The sequence below is a fragment of the Trichoderma citrinoviride genome, assembly GCF_003025115.1.
Source record: "Trichoderma citrinoviride strain TUCIM 6016 unplaced genomic scaffold BBK36scaffold_519, whole genome shotgun sequence".
NCBI classification, from domain to species: Eukaryota; Fungi; Ascomycota; class Sordariomycetes; order Hypocreales; family Hypocreaceae; genus Trichoderma; species Trichoderma citrinoviride.
Window position 1 is genome coordinate 1 of NW_020195227.1, and position 1,050 is coordinate 1,050.

General features: G+C 57.4%; 1 protein-coding gene across 1 annotated transcript; it reads right to left on the reverse strand.

Moving 5' to 3' along the window:
• Positions 1-400, reverse strand: BBK36DRAFT_1104473 (hypothetical protein; the record flags this gene model as incomplete). Its single annotated transcript, XM_024889183.1, has 1 exon — positions 1-400. A coding segment is annotated over one exon (400 nt), but the record flags the coding sequence as incomplete, so codon positions are not given.
• Between the last annotated feature and the right edge of the window lie 650 nt (positions 401-1,050).

Here is a 1,050-nt window from a genome sequence, read left to right on the forward strand (position 1 = left end):
TGCCCTTCTTCACCGAGCCCGGCTGCAGCTTGACCTTGTACTTGAACCGCACGAGAGCGCTCCAGGGAGCGCACACGGGAATCACCTCCAGGATCTCGTCTCCGGCCAGCGGCGTGCCGACCAGCGTATCCAAGTTCGTCGCCTTCTCTGCCTCGTCCGGCTCTTGCACGTCGAGGCCCTCGTTCAGCATCGCGCGGCGAAGCTCCTCCTGCTCCGCCACCTCCTTTTGCTTCCGCTCATGCTGAGCCCGTCGGCGCTCCTTCATCGCTTCCAGCTCGGCCAGGCGCTGCGCTCTCGCCGCGGCCTCTGCTTCAGCCCTCTGTCGTCCCACCGTTGCTCCTATCAGAGCTTCCGCCGTGGCGCGGTCCTCTTCGTCCTGGTCTTTGTACTTCTGGGCAATCTTTTTCGCCTTTGCCTTTTGCCCGCGTTTCTGGCCCCTTTTCTTTGCCGCTGCCGAGGAGGCTCCCGTGGCAAGCGAAGTGGTATCAGAAGCTCGGGTAGGAGCCTCGGAAACTTCAGTGGCCGATTCTGAGGGCGTCACCTCGTCTTCCTCATCGTCATCTTCCTCCTCCTTTGCATCCGCCTCATTTGCTGCCTCTCCTTGTTCCCCTTCAGCTGCATCTCCAGGTGACGGTGCATTCTCATCGTTGCCGGGCTGGTCACTAATCTTGACAGCTGACAAATTGTCTGCCACATCGTCCGTGGCCTCGTCTTCAACGCCAGAGCTTTGCAGAGGGTTGGCTCGTTCGTCCTGACCAGTTTGGTTTTCCTCCAATTCGGCGTCCGAGTCCTCTGCGTCATCAACTTCTTCAGTGTTTTGTACTTCTTCTTCGCCCGTTGCACTCTCTGCAGCTATGGAAGAGCGTTCGTCGTGAATTCGATGTTTCAAATGCTTTCCTTTGCTCTGCTCGCTAATCTTGAATACAAACCCTAAACCGAGCAGCAGTTGAGCTGGGGGAAGATAGTTCTTCTTGCCCTGAACAGTAAAGTTTCCAGCAGGCAAGATGTCTCCTGAAGGGGTCGTCTTGGATACTTGATCCGCATTGACCC